Source organism: Vitis riparia, chromosome 8 (genome assembly GCF_004353265.1).
Source record: "Vitis riparia cultivar Riparia Gloire de Montpellier isolate 1030 chromosome 8, EGFV_Vit.rip_1.0, whole genome shotgun sequence".
Lineage (NCBI taxonomy): Eukaryota > Viridiplantae > Streptophyta > Magnoliopsida > Vitales > Vitaceae > Vitis > Vitis riparia.
This window is the reverse complement of record NC_048438.1, coordinates 19,995,781-20,013,494: the sequence shown is the minus strand read 5'-3', so window position 1 is coordinate 20,013,494 and position 17,714 is coordinate 19,995,781. Positions and strand designations below refer to the sequence as shown.

General features: G+C 33.3%; 1 protein-coding gene across 4 annotated transcripts; it reads right to left on the bottom strand.

The window, feature by feature from the left end:
• Positions 1-466: 466 nt before the first annotated feature.
• Positions 467-17,617, bottom strand: LOC117920554 (folylpolyglutamate synthase). Of its 4 annotated transcripts, none has more exons than XM_034838161.1 (17): positions 17,488-17,608; positions 16,500-16,647; positions 15,360-15,562; positions 12,424-12,489; positions 11,775-11,884; positions 10,759-10,819; positions 8,668-8,751; positions 8,427-8,483; positions 8,188-8,248; positions 7,867-7,913; positions 7,632-7,709; positions 4,856-5,014; positions 4,124-4,453; positions 3,844-3,922; positions 2,971-3,126; positions 1,680-1,873; positions 467-1,222 (listed from the first exon to the last, which is right to left on the bottom strand). In XM_034838161.1, the coding sequence occupies exons 2-17, from the start codon at positions 16,630-16,632 to the stop codon at positions 1,163-1,165; spliced, it is 1,878 nt and encodes a 625-aa protein (XP_034694052.1). In that variant the 5' UTR covers positions 16,633-16,647; positions 17,488-17,608; the 3' UTR covers positions 467-1,162. The 4 variants fall into 4 exon arrangements, with proteins under 4 accessions (XP_034694052.1, XP_034694053.1, XP_034694055.1 ...); XM_034838162.1 differs by lacking the exon at positions 17,488-17,608 and adding an exon at positions 17,244-17,336; XM_034838164.1 differs by lacking the exon at positions 1,680-1,873 and having other exon boundaries at positions 17,488-17,617.
• Positions 17,618-17,714: the final 97 nt, after the last annotated feature.

Genomic DNA, 17,714 nt, shown 5'->3' with positions numbered 1-17,714 from the left:
TAGCGCATTACAAGAAAAATAGCGGCTTCAACCTCTGTTTGTTTCAACAAAGTATCATCCCTAGTGGAAAATTTTTTGAAGGCAATTCCATCTTCAGAAACTTTTCTCTCATCAAATCAAAACGAAGACAGAAACAGAAGCATTTTACAAGAAACCATTTTTGGGAAAAACAAGTTTTAATTACAAGTAAAAAACTAATTTGAATAAAAAAACATCAAGAATATAAGTGGTAAACATAGTATCTGTGATGTTTGGAGGCAAAATCATGAAAAAACTAAGAGGTAAAAAAATAATAAGAGAGAGAGAGAGAGAGGATGGTCAGAAAAATATTCTTTTTATTCATAAACAATGAAAATTTTTAAAGTACTTGTACCTTTAAATAAAAAATCTTTAATTCCGTCTTCATGTAAAACTTTTTCCTTTTCTTTCCTTTCCTATTTTTCAAGATATAAATGATTAAAAAGTGTAATACAAAATATTAATTCATATAGAATCCATACTGACATGACATTATTTATGTAAACATGCAGTTTACATACAAAAAGGAAAAAATTGAAACATCCAAAACAAAAAGAACATGCCCTTCTTCACTGTATAGGCAAGGAACACATCATACTACAAATAAATCAGATTGGACAAATGAACTGCCATAACCAAGAATTCACTGTTAAGGAGCTTAACCTAACAGAAAGTACTGCATTTCAACACAATACATTTGAATTAAGACTAATCAACCAATCAAAAGGGAACCCAGCTGATGAAGAAGCTTCATCTGAAAATACCATCATTTTCAGCGTTGGTAAGGTTTCCTGAAATGGCTTTATTCTACACAGGAGAGTAGGCAAAAGTCTAAACCAAGAGTTGTGTCACATAACCATGTTGCAGGAAATGTAAGTTCTGGAGAAATAGCATGAGTTTCTCTTCAGAATTCAATGTTGGCTAATTATACACAATACAATAAACTCATTGTTCTTCTATAAATAGAACATTCCCCTTCCTTGTTCAATAAAAGAATATGTTTAGATTAGCCAGGCCTAGATTGAATGGGGAACCATGGCTGCTCTCAAACAATTGAGAATGAAATTTATCAAGAGAATATGAGCAAAGAATTTTTTTCTAGGATGATTAATTTTTTAAGCATCCAGATTCAAATTTTAAATTATCACCTCCTTAATAGCTTTAGTACATCTCCTACTAGATGCAATGACCCGGTGACAAGAACCTGTAAAGATCATCTCCATGTTAGCTTTAGTTCAAAACCCAAATTTTCAACAAAAGAAAAAAGGGGAATCAGGAAGAATGAATTTAACCCTACTTTCTAAGGCAATGCTATTGTGATCACAAAGATAGTATATTAATATTGATATTGTTCTGTAAGATCTATCAGAACAACCTATTTCCAGAAAAATAACATCTAGAAAAATGCAAAATAAGACACTTCCTCTGAGATGATTAAGTAGTAATCCTCATGCTCCAAAATTTTTTCATCAAGCATCAAATGCCATTTATCTATCCTCTAATTTGCACATTGGTTTTTTGCAATATGTTTGTCTCAGCCTCATCTACAGGAGATTTAAAACTCAATCCCAAGACATTAGGCCATCCGCATACAAGTGGTATTCACATTTAACAATGAATATCTATTTTAAGTTAAATGAAGATGGACATGGCATCCTTACCTGAAGTCTTAAGGAGGGATTTTCTTTAACACAATCCCTTAACCATCTTATTGTCAAAGGCAATGAGGGCATAACTGCACTGGAAGAAAGACATTTACTTGAAGGACTGCCACTTGAGCCATTCTCATAAAGGAATTCAAAGGGTGGTAAATTCCTAGGGCTATCCATCTTGAAACTCTCATCAACCACAACATCTGCCCATGCAAGTGAACAGGAAAAAGTGCAAGTCTAGTCAGTATCCAGAAGCTTAAGCACAATCACCACAACATTGTTAAATGCATGAGTGACTTTCACCACCATGCAAATTCAGAATTTGGATGAGAGTTTAAGTCTTCATGGTGTGATCCTCCCTGATTTCCCAGTCCTCTAATCATTGATATTAATTAGTGATGCTATGATTTAACCAAAATGGCCAAATATGTGAATCGCTACTAAAATATCTTTCTTTCTTTCTTTAAAAAAAATGAAATGAGAGCTTCTCTCTCCTTTATCAGGTTGTAGTATGCTTTAATTCAATTCTTTATAGGATAAAATTAGAGGCCCAAACCAGGGATGGTCAATAAATTAGAAAAGATAGGTCAAATGTATTATTAGTGAAGTAAAGCACCTTCATGTGTTTTGAAATGTTCTATTAAGAAAACCCAAGAAAAAAAACCTTGTTTCCTAATTTTATACTTTATTCTTGCTCTTTTTTTTTTCCCCTTGCTTTCTAATTTCTACTTTCATCTTCTTCCCCCTTTTTTTTTTTGTGGATAAAATTTGTCAATTATGTGTGTCTATATGTGTGTGTGTGTGTGTGTGTGTGTGTTATCTCAATTAGGAAGCTGATGATTCACACATCGATTAACAATGAACTACCTATTACCAGTGACACCAATACCTCATTCATAGATTCCCCCTCAAACAACAGTCACATGTCACGATTTATTCCTAACATCATTGCGGAAAAAAATCAGAAAACCACAATTGGGGCAGTTAAACTCACAACAACAATAGGGGAATTGCTTAAAAATTCCTTACATTGTCCCCACAAAATGTTTTCCAAGAATCTTAATCATTTAGTATTTAGATGCAATTTCACTTGCAAATAGATTAGGCTCAACACCAACCACTATACCAGCTAAATAACGATTAGAGAAGCATTTAATGAAACAATCCTTTGTTGGTTTCTCACAATATGGCACCACTCGCAACAACAAAACAAAGGATAAAAAAAACAAAGTGAGACTGATAAGAAAAAGAGAAATAAAATACTAACTTTTTTAGAATGCAAAACCATGGAGCAGTTTACCTTTGTTATGGATTATCTTCTCCCAAATTCTCTGGAGATTGAATTGCCATGACAAATCCCTGGCAGGAAGATTCAATGGAACAATTGAATCACCGGAAGTAACCTTGTTGTATGTTGATATACTTGGGACAAAAAGGGCTTTCGAAAAATGAGTACCTGAATGCATTAATGCTTTGTCAGGTCTCATATAAACAAGCAGAACTTTTCTTGAAAGAAGTAAAGGGAAAACAAGAACCTGCCAGATTATTTTCAGCTGAAAAAATAGTGTCAACTAGGCCACCTCATTAAATCACCTACTTTATCTCCATGAGTTGACAGCTTAGAATCCTGTCAGCTGTAATATTTCTCCAAAATTCTACCCCGATTCTGCTTAAAAAATATGGAAGCAAGTTGTTTTACTGCCCTAGTCCAGTATGAAGCACATATACCATTGTCTTTTCATTTGAGTTTGACTTTCAAGTGAACTTTTCCGACATGTTTTTCCTTTAAGAAATTTGTTCAAATAAAGAAATGGAGCACTTATTGAAAAGAAGACTTGATTTGAGATCAATTGCCCTTGTTCAGGGAAGCAAACCAGTGACATCAGTTTTGAGATGGAGTGATACAATCAATTTGAAGGCTTGTAATGGCTGACTAGGATAAAAAAGGACATGGATTTAGGTTACAAGTAACGACATATTTTACCACATTCAACAAAGATGTAACTTAGTATAAGAGAAGATAGTACAAGATTAACATGGCAGATTACTACTAACAGTTGAGTATAGCTTTTTTTGAAATGTAGAAAGGAACAGAGCATTATGGTTATTTATCAGCCATGAGGTTCCACATGTGAAGGGAAAACAATAATATGACCAAGTGAAGCAACAGCACCTGATGAAGCACATGTCCTCACAAGCTGTGGAAGCAGAATATGTGGGTCTCTCACCTCCATGCAGTTGAATAAAAGAATCTACAAGGAATTTATATAAAAAAAAGAAAAAGAACACTCATGAGGAGTCATATTAGGAAACCAATAACACTAGCTACAAATAACAAGAAACGTCAACTGCTGTATAAGGAGCCAGATAATGAAATCAATATAAGCTGTCTAGAAGCACTTAAAGCATCTGCATAGAGGACATTGCATCTCATTATCGGATATGAATGTCACCTGCTTTGATATTTTATTAGATTCCTCAGTATTTTCCTTCTTGTGATGAATGTAACCATTCACCATATTTCCAACCTCGACAAAGGAAGATGATGGTGAATTCCTCCTTTCTTTCACAGCATTTGAGAACCATCTGGCACAAACATCCATGCTTTCAGGACTGTGAGCTCCATCCAAGTAAAAGATTAGATCTCCAAAGGAATTTTCAGTAGCTTCTGACAAATTGTATGACTTCAGAGGAGTGTCATATACAGTCTGAGCCCTTCCAGAAAGGCGTGCAGTTGAAAGACCTCTGAGGAATGCCTCAAGCAAATCATCTTCCTGGTTAGCCTGATTTTTTATTCCCAAACATTGAGCAGTTAGAAGAAGTATGCAAACAATTAAATCCACACTCATGAAGAAAAATCTTAAAACATATTCCTAATTCTTTGGATGATATAATTTTCCAATACAAAAAGGGAAAAATGCATGTTTTACAATGCCCAAAATATTTAAAACTATACAGATCTATGGCCCAATCCTGCCAAAATATTCTCTTTCCTGCTTTAATAAAATTAAGGTTTTTAGCAGCCATCCACTTCAAAGATTTCAAACACCCTCTCTCTAAACATTCTGTAGTTCTCATGACAATAACTGGAAAAGGTTTTATGAAATTATAAACCAGATATGCATTATTCCATGTTTTCCATGTAAAGCATAATGAATGATAAAGGGCAATGGAATTCAACCAACATTTTTTAATAGTTTTTCCCAATTTCCTGTACTTCGAAGCCAACATTTACAGAGGGAAACAGCAAGGCCAGCATTAATAAACTGGTGATCACCAGACAAACTAAGCTTCAAGCCTTTCAACTTCTTATGATCAAGTGGTGCTGCTACTTCTAAAGGAACCTGCAATTGAATAAGAACATATCATTTGAGAATGCTACCAACAGTTGTGAGTATATGTGTGCTAGTCTGTGTGAATATGTGGAGAGAGAGAAAGAGTAGAACATACAGAAAATGTTGCAGTACAAGAATGAATATATAAAATGTACATATAGACCAACCATTCAAAAGTAATCAGTTCTACAATTCAATTTGAACAGTTGGAAATAGTATAAGGATGTATAGCATTGTCATTTGGTGTGCTTCTGATTTCAACCTCAATTTGAACAGTTTAGAATAGTATGAGGATGTATACCCATGAGAAATGACTGGGCCTGTCGATGTGGGTTCAAATAGGAGGTAGGTGGTATCCAGTGTTTGATGCAAAAAAATAATATATTGAATTTGGATAAGATTCAGACTCTTCTGCATGGATTAGTTTTTCAATTTTATTGTCTTTCTAGAAGTAAAATTTTTACTAGAATGCTAATATACATAAGCAAAATGAATTTACTAATTATTCATTCAATCATACACATAAAGAATTGATATGAATACATAAATGCATAATCAAATTGATTTCAGTCAGGCAAAAAACAGCATGTTAAAAGGAATTCACCAAATTGTGGTTAATATTGATGAGGATGAATCTCCAAGATATCAAGAAAGGGAATTAGTATTAGTTACATTAAAGTGGTATTAATATTACTTCAAATTAAACTAGGATTAGTATTTGTTGGAGTTGAATTAAGAGTAGCTAATTAGGTTATAGAAGAATTAGAATCATAATAGGTTATTAGAATCCTAATAGACTTTGAATTTATTAGAGAAACTTATAAATAAGGTTCATTGATATAAACCAAAGTATTAATTGATTGATATTTGATAATTGATAATATTATGTTTTTTTGCATACGTTGCATTGATTTTCTTATAGGTGAGACACTTAGAAGGCCTTAGCGTGACCCTTAGGTTTATCCCTTCTTCTTCTTATCTTCTCTCTCTCTCTCTCTCTACATATATATATATTGTAGGGTTTAAGGAAAGGAATAAAAGATAAAGTTTTTGGCTTTTCTCTATTGTCTTAATTCTACCATTTATTCAAGTAATTTTTTCTTCTCCAAATTGCTTGAAGTCTATGTTATTTTTAATCCAATCGTAAATGTTATGCCAGTCATACACCTTTTTTGCCGAATTATTGTTGATGTAATCATAAAAAGCTATTTTTTCAAGAATTTTAGACCAATGTTAATGGATAAAAGGATTGAAGCCGATTGAATGTATTCATCGAAATAACCTAATCGCTTTTTGATAAGACCCACATAGAAATAGGCCACTGGTGTGAGTAAAGCTAAAGCAACAATAGTATTGATATCATTCGTGGCTGTAGCTAACTCCCCATGAGGTAACTATATGATTTCAAAGATTATGTTCCTCTTCTTTTTTATATTTTTTTGTTTCATATAGCGTCTTCTCTACTCTCATTCAAAAAGAATGTTAATACTTCATACTTATTCAAAAGGTTAAATTAGTTGAAAGACCCAGAAGTATAGTGTAGAGTAATAAAAGGATGGGAATAAAGTAAGAGAGAATAAAAGTGGATTTAACTTTAGCGAAACTTAGGTTCAAACTTGTATTAAATGAAAAATAGAGGGAAAATGTAAATGTAGATGTTGGTCGAGTCACAAGTATCTAACATATTCATACCTAACGATTTTCCACAAAGTTCTTTCTATTTTCCAATCTGATCCAATCCTAAGACCCAATTGGGATATATTTCAACTTATATTCCTATAAATGTTATTTTCATTACAGATGGACAAATATTCTTATCTGTAGATTTATTCAATGTTGGAATCAGGTCAATTATTAATGTGGTGTGCATGGATTCAAACGGTTCTCACAACCGCGAAATGTATTCAATTCATCTTTTTTACTTAACTTACGAGGAGAAAAAAAAGACTTTTTTTTTTTTTCTCACGCACTCCCATAATCCATTTTCTCTTCAGAGAATTCACTTCAACCTTTCTTTATAAAAAATATAATATTCTGGAGTTGAAGAGATCCAACAAAAAAACGTAATATTATTAATCATCAATCAATTGATGTCAATTGCCCTTATTTATACGCTTCTCTAAGAAATCAAAAGTCTACTAGGATTCAAATAATTTATTATGACTCTAATTCTCCTATAACCTAATTGGCTACTTCTAATTTAACTTCAACAAATACTAATCCTAATTTAATTCCAAGTAATGCTAATCCTACTTCAATTGCATCTAATACTAATGCCCTTTCTTGATGTATATCTTAGAGATTCATCCATCAGGATTGCATTCAAATCATGATCCAATTTGGTCACTAGCTAAAATATTACTTTGGATCCAATCCATAAGATATGGTGTTTTTCCATGGATAAGATTACTGCATCATGTCAAGGAAATAAACTAATTTCATCAACATGTCAAATTGACACAAAACCAAAACCCCAAACACATCTCCCCACCCCCACCCCATAGATACACACACATAAAAGACCCTCCAAACAAAAAATATAATAAAATGACCAAAAATAAATAAACCTTATCACATCTTTACATCATGATTAGCATAGACAATAGAACCAAGGAGGATGAGGTACCTCTAGTTCATGGGCTCTCTGCTGAAGAACATCCATTGCCTCAGAAAGTTGGGGTACTGTGAATGCAGGAATTTGAGGCTTCAGGAGCAGGGAAGAAATCAGCCCAGTTCAGTAAACACTTGAAAATGAAAACTGCCAATTCAGATAATAAAAAGAAAAATAGTGCAATAAATTAATCATTACTAAAGAAAGCAGATTCATTCTCGTTGAAATTGCATATATAAGAGCACTACACCTTGAAAATTCCAGCTTTGTGCGAAGCTATCTTTCCAAGGGTATCTCCTGAATATCATTATGGTAAACCATAAATACACCAGCTCAAAACGTAAAAACCCTCTTTATTTTCTCATGAATTCAACTTCCATTATGTATATGTGTGTATGTGTGCGTGCGGGCGTGTGTGTGTACATATGTGTGTGTGTGTGAGAGAGAGAGAGAGAAAAGTCAAATTCAGGACCAGCTACCAAATGCATTACATACAAGCACTGATATACAATAGTAAGCAAAATTTGAGAACATTTGTTCAGTAGGGTGATATTTCTAGAAAATAACTCACCCAATGTCTCAGTGTGATCCATCCCCAAAGAAGTAATACCACAAACAACAGGTTCTTTGATCTGCATCAGTTTTATCACCAAATTCCATTACCATGGACTTCATTCCCAACTTAATTTTCTAGAATTGTTTCAAAAACAAGCCAAGGAGAAGAACAGAATTTTTGTATGTTTTTAAGCTTTTCTTAGATAATGATTAACTCAACAATCAATGCAGGTGACTCTATGAGCAGATATATACCACATTTGTTGAATCCCTCTTTCCCCCAAGACCAACCTCAATAATAGCAACATCCACCTGTGAATGGAAGCTATTTTCAATGCCAGATATATTATGAAACAACAAAGAAAAATAAAAATAAAGTCTCACTCAGAATTGATAGGAAAAGAGAACACTAGCTGCACATTCATAACCAGTTCCAAATTAAAGTCTCACAAAACTTACATAAGGTACAATAGTAATTACAAAATACCCAACTCACCTCTTCGCATGTAAATATTTTGAATGCCAAAACAGAGAGGAACTGGAATAATGGAGGCATTGGCAAGTCATTTGTAACTTTTTCCTGCAAAATTGAAATTTCTAAGCTATAGGAATTTACATTTAAACGTTTTTAATTTGGAAGCAGAATAAGGGATAATATACATATATCTCTATATATAAGGAAAAGGAAAAAGAAACAAATACTGCGAAACATAACATAGATACATGCAACAGACAGGCTAAAAATTACTTACCTTTAGTTTCCTTATCCTTTTATATGTTTCTCACTGAGTGGTAAGAATCAATTACCTAAAAGCCTAATGATTGTTTTTAAGGATATTCCCCTTAATGTGTTGCAACTAGACTGACTAGCAGTGTGTAGCTCCAATGAGGTGGTCTAGCTAAGAGAGTTTGTTTGTTGTTGTTACCTTTTAGTTTCTTGTTTTTGTATTCTTATTGTTTAGTTTGCTTTTGTGGGAGGATTCCTCATCCTTCTTTTGTACTTCTTAATTCTATCAATATATTTATCTGTCGTTTCCTATCAAAAAAAAAAAAAAAAAAAAGCCTAATGATTGATCAATGCTAAGAACCTCAAAATTACAAGACCACTTAATCTCAAAAAACTGCTCATCATGAATATCTTTAATGAAAAGTGAACAACTTTGACAAGATACATAAACATGACTTTGAGTAATCCATTTCTCTTGTTTATAAGCTGAGTTATTTTTCTTTTTATCGAGTTTTTCTATCCCATACTCTTGAAACAATATAATATACCATGGAATAAAATCAGGAAAAGAAAATTAATATAATATTTAGGTGGTTGCCATGTCATTCCAAGAAATAAAAACAATAATAAATTGAGTAGATATGCTAGATTGTGGAAACTTGCAAAAACACTCAACCAGAACGTTTCCACTCTATCCTCTGTGGATTGTCCTTTAACAGTCTCTCGCTTATCACTCTCCCCAAAGTGCCACCTTGGTGAGAAGAATCATTCACAGAGTCTCAAAAGAACATTTCTGCTATCACCAACAATCACTTGAAGAACAGAGCTTACAAAATGAAGCAACACAAAGAAGCCAAACAGCTTCAAGGAAGCCATCCTAATATCTGGTGAGTCTCTAAGAGCCAGTAATAGTTTCCTGCTTTCTCTATGTAATTCAAATACAGGAAGCATCAACAGGATATTAGGATTAGATCATAGGATAGCAGGATTTAGTGACCTTAAAATGACAAGTGGGCAGCCATCAATTGCCACCCAAATGTTTAGTGATCAATCACAAGCAAAACAATTTTTACTGTGCAAATATGCAGTTTAAAAATTCAACTAAATAAATTCAAATAACAGTAATGGAATTGATGGGTGTGTTGGGCAGCATAATTTGGAGTTATAGATATCACAAGCAATTACATGTATTTTAAAGGTAGGAGGGATCAAAGAAATCCTTTAGAACTAGTAGAAATTTGAGGCTGTCTTAGGTTGCCAGACTCAGAGTCATCACTATATAACATGTATATGTCCCAAAACAGTGAGGAACTGGAATATAACTTCAGTCAAAACAAGCTTATGCCAAATTTTTATTTTTTTACTTCTTTCAACTTCGCAGCCTACAACTGTTAACCCAAACCACTGAAATATTCACCTGCTTAAAGCAGGAAGAATCTAGTATCTTGAACTTATTCTCTGATTGTTTTTTATGAAATGGCAGCCAGCTCAGCATAATTTCACAAGCCTTCTTTTCATCCAATAGACACAGGCATGTTTTCAAATGCAAAAATGACTTCTGCATGACTACCCATAGATAAAACTGGTAATATCCTAAGTGGAACCAATATACTGGCTGGTCCAAAACCATGACAGAAAAGGTCATGTTATAGTGCTTGAGAACCACACTTGGTCTCTGATTAAAATGCAAATTGATCCTGTCAAAAGTTAACTGGTGGTACATCTTCACAGAAAATGTAGATTACATATTTTTTTTTTTTTTAGCAAGTACCTATTCCTGTATTGGATTTAATTTATGAAAAGGGTTTGTACAATAAAAATATACTCTTCCAATAATCATAAGCAAGCATTGAGCAATACCTTCAACTGGTTCCAACAATCCCAAAAATGCATGAGAAATTTTTCCTCAGAAATGTCCAAGCTGTATAAGAATTGAAGGGCATCCATTAGAATAAAATACTTTTTGTCGTTAGCAGTCTTTATTTATTTATTTTGATAACTAAGCAAAGTGAATATGTTTATAATCAAAAGTTATAAACCAAGGTACACTGGTTGAATGCTGACTTTTAGTATTCACTATTCAGCATTCAAATAAACTAAGAATATGGCTTCAGGTTAAAAATAAGTTGGTTGCTAACAAACATAATGAGAGATATGTTTTTATCCTGGTTCACACATCCATGGTTTAAAAAAACTCGCATGTGTATCAAAGAATTGTATCTTTACTCCTGCCACTTGCCTCAAGTGAATCCCTGTTATTACCCTCCAACCGTCTTTTTTTTTCTTTTTCTTTTTTTTTCAATCAGCAACAAATAATTCAAAAATTCGGGAAAAAAGGTGCAATAAGGATGAAATTTTCTGCTGGAGTCTACTTGGGAGTTCAAATCCATACATGCATCCCAAGACACAGCATAAAAGATGTAAAAGTTGATCTCACATATCATTGGCTTGCTATTATTTGCCAAAAGTCATTATTCAAAGGATGTGAAGCAAGTCTTTTTTATTTTTTTTATTTTTTTTATCAGAAACAAAAAAGGATGTGAAGCAATGAAGCAAAGGAGAAAACTGAAGCATTAAAATATCTAACAATTTTGGGGAAAAAGTTAGCTGCCTGTGAATCTTGCAAACTTGGAATTTTCACTCAATTAATCTTGAGTACAAATATCGATGTTAAGATGCCAATACAACCTCCTAGCCATCTCTGTTATAGATTGCCATTCTTATTGTGTCTCATATTATGATTATTATTATTATTTCCTAAAATTTATATCATGATACGCATGCGACAGAGAGAGAGATGTTCAAACAATGTTTAAGTAAAACTAAAGATAAAAGATTATGCAGATAGTGATAGAGGAATGCATTTGACCACTAACCCATCTATACGTAATCTTTCCCTCACATCAATTAGGTGAGGGGAAATGAAGAGTCCGGTTCGAAAGCCACACTCCCGCAAAATTGCCTCACAAAATGTGCATGTTGAACCCTGAAAAACAAAAAAGGACTTTGATTAAGTTATTTCTAACAAAAAAGGACTTTTATGACAATAGTGCCTATGCCCATAAGTTTATTGCATTTCAGGTTTTTGAAGGTTGCCATGTCATAGGGATTGTAAAGGTATAGACAACCAGAAGTATTTGCAAAAAATATTGGTGTGGCATATGGTATCAACAATAAGGTTTGATACAATTGTAAAGGTAAGTTTCAAATTCTAAGAGCTGGAGCAGCAGGTGCTCCAAGAGGCCCTTCGTCAACAAATAGGGCTGCAGCAATATCAGGGGCAGGGAGTCTGATTAAAGCACAATAGGAGGCATCTCTCAGGCCTAGGTGACAGCAGAGAACTTTAGAGGCAGGCTAGAAACGAAGAAAAGAGAAAGGGTAGGAGCGATATAGGCTAAACAAGGAAGTCAATTCGCCTTTCGTTCTTACTGTGATCCCATGCTAGGATGAGATTTGTAATGATAATTTGAAGCCTAACCCAATTGTTTAAGCAAATTATGTTAACTAATTAAAATGGAAAAGTACCTTCCCTTTAGTTCCAGCAACATGGATAATTTTAAGGCCAGCTATTTTTTCCTCCAAGCCTAATATCTGTAAAAGGAACACAAATTCCATTTTAACATTACCTACAGTCCCATTTAGAAAACAAATAGCATTTTACAGAAGAGAATTTCAAAGAAATCATAATATTTTCATGTCAAAGAATGTTTTCTACTTTTATTAACAAGAAATGCAAGATATTGACTATCTCCTATCTTTGAATTTTTTCAACAAGTACAATGAATTAAGGTGACAACACTGTCCAACTACTACTTGAAGGAAATCTTGTCAGGAATTGGCATAAAAAGTGAATATTTTCAAGAGAACTTATAAGAGAAATAGATAATATAAAGGGATACAGCAACAGCCTCAGCAAAGAATAAGACTATAACTAGATTCTAGGCCCTTGCATATTTACTATACCGACCCAGTTCATATCTACTTGGCATTTTTATTTATTAATTAATTAATTTATTTATTTATGCTCACTCAAACACCTCATGATCTATCAGGCAACTGAGCCAGAATATTAAAATAGCAAAGCAGTAAGATTTGAATCTTAAACAGAGATCAAACAAAAATTCAACAAACATAATACCTTTGCCCAAAAAGATTTAAATTGTTCATACTTTGGTAGAAAAAATTTCCAGCAGAACCAGACCAAGCTGAGTCCTTTCTTAGGTATTGGTACTATCAGTCCTGATTTCTTTATAGTTCTGCTCTAAAAACTATGGTAAGAACTATACTGATCACGCTGGAAGGTGCTGCATAATTGAGCAGCCTTAATACATAACGTGATATGATCAAGAACAAAGATATAAAAAATCTGTCTTTGAATTAAAGATTCATATGCATCATATTTATATAGGAAATGTAAGGAAAGGTACAAAGAAATAGAATAAAAGAAATTGCAGGTTGCCTTTTCAATGATTATACAGAGGATTTGGAAACATAAGTTACCTATTAAGCCACCAGTAGACATTCAATCATATAATCTTTTAGATCAAGATATTGTGAATTATCAGTTGACAAAAGCAGGGCATAGACAAAGCGTTGTATTCGAGGGAAAGATTAGTATCATTGACTACAACAATTGGATGGAAACTGAAACCAATGTTTTTAGAACTAGACTGGTCATTGAATCGAAAAAGTTACTAGTTTATGGTTTAATGATCAGACTAATGGTTGAACTGTGGTCGATCCATGATATCAACATGTCTAAATAAATATATAATTTATATATTATTAATATTAAAAATAATTATAATAAATTTAAAATATATATAAATAATTAAAAAGTTTATAGATCTTTCATTTTATTTACTTTTAACGTTAACAAAGTAAGTTCAGATAAAAATAAAATAAATCTATCAACATTTTAAATCCATGTAATTAATATATTTATCATATTTAATTATAAATAACATATAGCATAGATTCAATAATGAAATAAGATTTTATTTTTAACATTATCGTCTTTTAACAGGTATATATTCAATTATTATATTATCTTAAAAATTACTATGAGATTTTAGCTATAGTATTTTTACCATAGGTAAATGTTTGCTTTTTATTTAAAAGATTTAGATGTAATTTTATCTGAAAACAAGTAGGTCATATTATATTTTATTGTTTTAAGTTTTATGATAAAGGAATATAGTAGCCCAGTGGTTCAGGTTTGGAATTTTTTGGTTGATAGCCCTACCATCAAATTCCTCACTTGTATGTGGGGAAAAAAGATTTAGTGGCAACCGATTTTGGATGAACCTGCCAAGTCAGCCACGTCAGTGGTTGAACTGCTGAGATAACCTGTTTGAAGCCGGTTTAACCTCATCAGCAGCCCAATAATCGAACCAGACTTGAAAGGATACTAACTGGTGGTTCGACCGGTTGGACCAGTTGGTCCAGTCTGGTTTTTCAAATATTGGGTAGAACTACACAAGCAACTATTGACAGGAATCAAAGCAGCAGAAATACACCTAATCCAATGAAACCCATAAAGGAAAGATGAAGAATATGCATCCAAAGAAAAGGCAGACACCTTCAAGTCCATAAGAGATTATGATATGATCACTTTCCAATATCCTAGTGTCTTTTGATAACAGGGAATCCACCCCGATGGCAAGAATACATATTCAACTGCCAGCACTTTTAAATACCTTAATAATATCCTAATAATGTTGCTAATCAACAATTTACCATCACTACAAATTCTGAATATTTTCTTAGAACATGCCATTTTAATTGGTACTATCACATAAAATTTTAACATATCTTAATTTCAATGAATTTTTTAATTTCTGTTATATAAATAAAATAAAATATTATTTTCCAAATATAACAATAAAATATGGAAAAGGAAAACGGAGAATGTTACAAAGGATGTGTTGGCTATTATAAAGTTGTCCATATGGGGTTGTAGGAGACCCAGAAAATTGAAAAAAAAAAAAAAAAAACTGCAAAGGCTTCCAGAGGCTGCAACTACTTCAAACATTTGATTAGGTTGGTGCTCATGCTAAAAAAGGTTACTTTATTCAGCCTCAAATAGGAAAGTAGGACTCTCAGTAACACAGCTAGAGGACAAAACTTCCAATACTAATTTTTTGGCGTATAAATTTTGGCATGAATCGCATAGTAAAAGAAGGCATACTTCTCATTTTTTCCATTGTTTGAGATCACATTTTTGTATATTTGAAACCTGAAAATTAAGTCGATAAAGTAGTTTGGAAACACTAGTATGGTGACTTGCAACCAGTATTAAGTGTATGCAATTATAAGGTTTCCACATTTTTCTCTTTAGAAGTTCTAAAGAACCAAAAAACAAAAAGAATTGTACAAAAACAGAAATTTATGAAGGTGCAAAGAATATGGCTTTCTGTATTGGAAACACTTCAACAGTCAAGTAGTTTTGGGCATGTTACCTTAAGATACATCGACATCCTATCCAATTTCCCATATTTGCCACTTACAGATGATCTGCCTCCACGTTTCTGACTAGTAATGAGAGATGAAAGTGCTTCCATGGCCATTTCATATGAAGATGAGAGAGGCAGCTCTTCGGAGCATTCTATGGTACTTTTCATGTTTTCCATGGTCTGATATGATATTTTTGCATATCTGAAACCTGAAAATTAAGTCAATGAAGTAGTTTGGAAACACTAGGATGGTGGCTTGCAATTATAAGGTTTCCACATGTCTCTTCAGAAGTTCCAAAGAATTACAAAACAAAAAGAAAATCACTGCATGCATGAAGGTACCTGGATGATGAACCTGAACCTATAGATTAGTAAAAAATAAATATAACTAAAATATTATTTTAGCAGGTATGTAATAGAAGTTATAGGCACAAATCATAAACAGAAAGTAAAACAAGAATTTACAAGGGTAAAAATAAAGAGGACAGTCAGACAACACACTTATACTAAAAAATGGCGAGAATCAGTAAAATTCTATTTATGATTACTTGGAAATAAGACAATAATTTCTACTAAATTTATTTGTTCCTTCTTGAGCCTCAGGACAAAGAAACCACCAGAAAAAGAAAGGGAATTTGCAAGAGGATGAACTTTCCAAGAAGGTTATTTCAACATCCATCAATGTGCAAAAATGGGAAGCCCCATTTATGATGACAGGTAAAAACCCCTCCCCCAACATCATCATTGCGCTATGTTCAACCAATTATATTTGCTATGCTTTTGGTCAATTATTTTTTGGTGTGATGTGTATTTATCCCAGAGTATCAATGCCACTACTTTTCAATTAAGCAAAACTAAGGTCAAATGATATTTCAAGCAATTCAAATTGAACCAAATGATCCACAACTCTCATTGCCCACCGAATTCTCTGTACACAAGGAGGTACCAAAGTAACCATGTGCATGGAAAGGAAATGAAGGAGAGAGAATTAGGGATAAGGAGCTAAATACCCAACAATAATATAAAGCAATGTACTTTTATTATGTCAGTAAACCTCATAAATTTTTCAAAAGTAACGTTTGGATGAGAGCATATATGGATCAGGAGTGACTTTGTGCCTGCTGTTTGCTTCAAAATGGAACTTACTGCTTCTAGTGAGATCACACGTGTCTAGGTAAGCGGGCAAACATGAAACTCTCCATGTTGATCTGACAGGTAACTTCCATTCTGAAACCCTAAGCATCCTGTGCCTCAGATAAATGCCCGTATGAAGAAGCATTTGATTAAACTAACCCTGCAAGACATAATAGTTGTCAAATAAAGGAAAAACATAAACAGTAGCAGAGGACAACTCGAGGATACTTCAAAAATGGATATTGTACCACTGATCGTGTTTTTAAACGGAGAGTTCTCTTGTATCATTAACCATTTCCAATTAAACAACAGCCAACACATTCTCATACCCGCTGGTTCAAATTCCAAATTAGACACCAAATATTTTACCATAAAAAGGATCCAAATAATGAAAGGATGCAACTGGATTTGAGAATTTGGAGAAGTAGATTTTAATTCAGCCCTAAGTTTTGCAAATTTTTTAACTTAGTTAAGTCCACGGATCGACTGAAGGCCTGTTAAAAGGTTGAATCAAAACGATGGCGAAGTATTATTTCAAATCCAATCCCCAAACAATTCCTAGCATTCTTTTTCCTAGTTGCAAAGCCTTACCCAAATAACTCGAACCTGCGAGATGATATCTAAACCTGTTTCCCCAGAACCTCAAATCCAAATGCAACCCTAAGAAAATTATATATAACAGTAACGATTTCCCTTTTCTCGATAAAGTTCGACTCCACATTAAAAAACAGCACAAGAAACAAGACCAAAACGTACGCGAAGAGTGGACACCCTGAACCGACATCAAACAAGAACAAAGAAAAAGGAAAAGCCCGCCGTACTCCCATGCTCTGTTTGTTTACCGATAAAAGAGGAAAAAGAAAAAAAAAAAAAAAAAAAGGACATTCCGATTTCAGGAGTAGCCTTTTGTTCCAAGTATGTCGTGTCTACATAAAGAAAGAGAGAAAGAGAGGGAAAGAAAGGGACAGAGATAGACAGAGAATTAAGATAGTAGACATACTTGTTCTAAGTGTCGAATCCATGATGAACTTGGCTGACAGCGCTCTCCATTCGTCCCTATATATAGCTGGATTGGTGGCTCTGTGCCTTCAGATATATTTCGGGAACGTTGCCGTCGTAGGTGTGTGCCACGTGACCATCATTTAGGGTTTCCTAAGACTTTGTTTTCTTCGTCTTCTTTCCGAATAAGGAAACAAAAAAATCTTTTGGAAATACGCGTTTCTAATA

Coding starts and splice junctions, on each gene's coding strand:
- LOC117920554 (XM_034838161.1), bottom strand. CDS start 16,632: ATGCTTCTTCATACGGGCATTTATCTGAGGCACAGGATGCTTAGGGTT. Junction 8,484..8,667: donor AAATATTTACATGCGAAGAG/GTGAGTTGGGTA, acceptor TTCCATTCACAG/GTGGATGTTGCTATTATTGA. Junction 7,710..7,866: donor ACAAAGCTGGAATTTTCAAG/GTGTAGTGCTCT, acceptor CTGCTCCTGAAG/CCTCAAATTCCTGCATTCAC.